General features: G+C 40.6%; 1 protein-coding gene across 2 annotated transcripts in view; it reads left to right on the forward strand.

The window, feature by feature from the left end:
* The first annotated feature begins 669 nt into the window (after positions 1 to 669).
* Positions 670 to 3,963, forward strand: part of LOC143286044 (uncharacterized) — a 12,194-nt gene continuing 8,900 nt past the window's right edge. The window contains exons 1-2 of one of the 2 annotated variants that reach the window (XM_076593575.1): positions 670 to 800; positions 3,442 to 3,963. The exon at positions 3,442 to 3,963 is cut by the window's right edge and continues 822 nt beyond it. In XM_076593575.1, coding sequence (XP_076449690.1) covers positions 3,473 to 3,963 — 491 coding nt within the window. In that variant the 5' untranslated portion in view covers positions 670 to 800; positions 3,442 to 3,472. Of the gene's footprint in view, positions 801 to 1,133; positions 1,247 to 3,441 lie in introns of those variants that run through there. The other variant, XM_076593576.1, reaches the window with a different exon arrangement.

The following is a 3,963-nucleotide window of genomic DNA, read 5'->3' on the forward strand; positions in this document are numbered from 1 at the left end:
TCAATATTAACAATTGTTTAACGACCTATTGGCGCCTGCACCCTTAAGGTCAAGTTTGTTCGGTTGGGGTTGTTTACCCCACTCTCTCGGCCAAGAGGGTTTTATAGGTCAGTCGGCGTTGGGATGGTTCTCAAAGGCAAACTACCCTCCACAAGTCTGCAACACTAAGAACCAGTGCAACTGTCATATGATATTATATCGTTTCCTCGTTTTGGTCCTAATCCTTTTCAAATGACTATAAGCTGTAAATGACTTCCCATTGCAGACCAGAAAACATACGTACAGCTCTCAATCAACTGTTGGTCCAACTGTCAACTTTTGTCATTCTCTTATATAAGCTATCCGAGCGTTGTATATACTCACTCTGTCTACACGCGGGTGTAGAATTGTTTTAATAAATGATTTCGTGCGGTTGTTGTTTTTCGTTTAGTTCTGTTTTGGTTTGGTTTTGTTTTGTTTTCGAAGTCTTTTTATATTCTGTCTTCATTTGAAACCAGAAGAAATCCATTATGTCTTCGTGTGTCTTTACAGTTACTCCATTTGATATCCACAATTTTGTAAGGCAGTAGTTTATCTCACAACAAGCATGGGCGAGCAAGTACAACTTTATCGACATTGCTATTGGGTCTCAAACTTCCTGCGTTTCATCTCAAGGGCCACAACTCATAACGCCTGAACAGTCTCCTTGACCTATTTGAGGCCATCGAAGACGACACGCCATTTTCAGTGACAGAACCTGAAGTTACCAGAAATTCGAGAGGCTAAAGGGTGTTATCTGTCTTCTCACAGCAGAACCGGAGGTACATAATTCTGATATACGCATGTATGTTTCTATGTATGTTTTAGGAAATACTGAAGACCGCTGCAGTTTGTTTGGTTTTCTCAGAAATCACGAACGCAAACAGATGCGCAAGGGTTATGTCGGCTGCGGAAGGGTGAATTCGAGCAGACGACATTTTGCTTTGAGTTCGTTGGGCGTGTGCATTCATTTTGACATGTGTTTATACATCTTTGGCTATGTTCTCAGCTCTTCCTCGTCCCTTTATATTCCTTAAAAAGTACTGTTGATAAGCGGTATACCCTGAGTGTATTTTTTATTACTTTTGTTCAAACTCTTAAGTTTTAAGTTCAACGTTTACAGAGCGGCCGAAAGATTTGGGGCTTCACAGTCCATTGCAGGGGACATCACCCTGCCGACGTGAACGTATGACAGCCGACACGTTTCTCATCTGTCAACCACAAAGTGGTCTGTCCTGTGTAGGCCCAGTTACCGATTTTATGTGAATGTTTTTGATTTTTTCAGTGTGAGTGTGCTCGCGCTCGTGACAGAGTAACCGTGCGGATACTCGAATGGGCATCAGCAAGCATGTACACATTCGTTCTAGACCCCCCCCCCCCTTCCCCTCCCCCCTGCGCACTCCCTAAAACGCCAATAATGGTCAAAATGTTGACCGTGGGTGTATATGGAAAAAGAAGAAGAAGAATGAAACATATGTATGGTAATCTGTTCCATTTCAGTACCAGTATCGGGATACAACCAACCGTTAAAAAAAAATTAAAGGGAAACAAAACATGAATGAGAAGCAATTCCCTCAGGGTGACATTGTATCCATGATATGACACAATTGCGAAATTCAGGCTGCTGGGGAGTTAACAAAGTTATAAGGAAAAGGGTGAATGCAAAGCGATAAGGAAAATGCAGTCACATAATTATGAAGAAAACAATGATCCCCATCCCCTCCTCCCCACTGCCATAATGTCAGAAGTAACTACCTTCCCTAACCATACTGCAAATCGAAGACCCCCCAGCCACCCCAGATATAAGAGTTACAGAAAAAAGGCGGTGCAGTGTGAAAGAAAACAGTTCAAATTGAAAACAGAACACAATGAAAAGAAATTGACGATTTGCACTAATGTTCTGTGGGAAGGGGTGCCTTAGTTTTTGGGCAGTGTAGGAGGAGGAGCACTAGTATTCTGAGGGGTGCCTTATTACATAGCAAGGGGGTGAGAGATAAATACACACTTTGTGATATAATGCATGTCTGCTTTATATGATTATATTTCACTTTAAATTCCACTTTTCTTCAACTGCTGCTTAACCAGATTTTCATTTCATGGGGGTTGCATGAGGCTGAGACTGAGAGGCATAAGCTTCGTATATTCATTGTAATTTATCTCTGCAGTTCACAACAGTGAGGTCAGGTGGGCCGTCTATGAGATTGTTGTTGGCTTTGGTTGCTACTGGAGACTTTGCAGTTTGCTTCACCTTTCAGGACAAACATGCTTGATTAGAAATAATCATAATGATGAAAAAGATTTATGGATCTATGGAAGAAAGTTTGAAAATGATGTGGGTGTCTTGCATCCAATCTGTATCAAACTTGGTACACTTATTGATCACAGTGGGCACATGATATAGATGTACGAATGTTCAAGTCACAGTTCAAACTCCTAATATGACACAATGGGGAATGTTTGTGGGAAGAACACTCAATTCAGCTCAGGTCTTGCATCCAGCCTTCCTGATACTTGGTACAATGACTGGATATGGCCAGACTGAATAAAATGAATATTAAACTTAAAGGAGCAAGGTCACAAGATGTGTCATTCGAAATATGTGTGGGGTGATGTCTGTCCATGTCATTTCTTTTGATTTTATTTTCTTTGGTTTCTGAATTGGATTTACCAGGTATCAGATGGGAGTTTTGAATGTCTTGCCCCCCATTTCATTATGTAATAGTACTAATACATTATATTGTGGGAAGTTCTGCAGTTACTATGCTCAGTGATCATTCAGATGAAGTTTGTCATGTAATATTTAAAGACAAAAAATGTACTTCTTTGTCTGTCATGAGTGTGTTCTCTTTATGTCATGAAGATTTTTGTTGTTGTTTTTTTTGTTGTTTTGTTTTTTGAAAGGATGAAAGAATATTTGTGAGGAAAAAAAACAACAGTAATGGGTCTACAATCCCAAAGGTTAGTGGAATGGTGGCCTTGTGCCAACACATCTGCCTAGGATACGAGAGATTCAGAGCACACTGGATCAAACACACCAACATTTTCTGCCATTCCACTGGACTCTGAGAAATGGTCTGGATCATTCGGATGAGATGATAAATCGAGGTCCCGTGTGCAGCATGCACTTAGCACACATACAAGAACCATACAGCAACATTAACAGGGTTGTCCCTGGCAAAATTCACTTGAAAAATCAACTTTTTTTAAATAAATACACTTGCACTTGCTGCACTATGACGATGTAGAGAGAGAGCAGCCTGAATTTCACACTGAGAAATATGTTATTACAAAAAAAGTAATACAATATGATACAATACATAGATGTATGTAGATCATTGTGTGTGTGTGTGCACACACATGCAGCCACTCATTTATATGCATACATTGCAGTTAAACTGAATTTTTATTTTTATTTTCTAACAGGCTCAAGACAGGCAGCAAGCCTCTATTCACAATGTCAACAAAGGGATCAGAAGATGTGATTCACTCTGAGTTTGTCCATGTCCTTCCAGACCATGAAACCGAGCTGCGCAACAAGCTGTATCAGCAGTGGCAAGAAAATCTGTACTGTGATGTTACCCTCTACCTGAAGGGAGGAGAGTTGCATGCGCACTCTTGTGTTCTGGCGGCATTCAGCCCTAAGCTGAAGATTATTATGGAAAACTCTGTGATTGAAAAAAGTATTCATCTGTCATTTGAGGAGAGGGTGTTTCAGTGCTTGCTCAACATGATGTACACAGGAGTTCTCAGCTTCAACACTGCCATGATGACGTCAGTGTTGTCCACTGCTCAGTGGTTGCAGATGGATGAAGTTGTGAGATTCTGTCAAGATTACAAGGACGTCATGGGCGACTCTTGTAGTGATTATGAAATATATGATGATTCAGTGTTGACTGAAGTACATATTGGAAGTGTTAAAGATGGGGAAGTTCCCTTCAACCAAGC

Source organism: Babylonia areolata, chromosome 9 (genome assembly GCF_041734735.1).
Source record: "Babylonia areolata isolate BAREFJ2019XMU chromosome 9, ASM4173473v1, whole genome shotgun sequence".
NCBI lineage: Eukaryota > Metazoa > Mollusca > Gastropoda > Neogastropoda > Buccinidae > Babylonia > Babylonia areolata.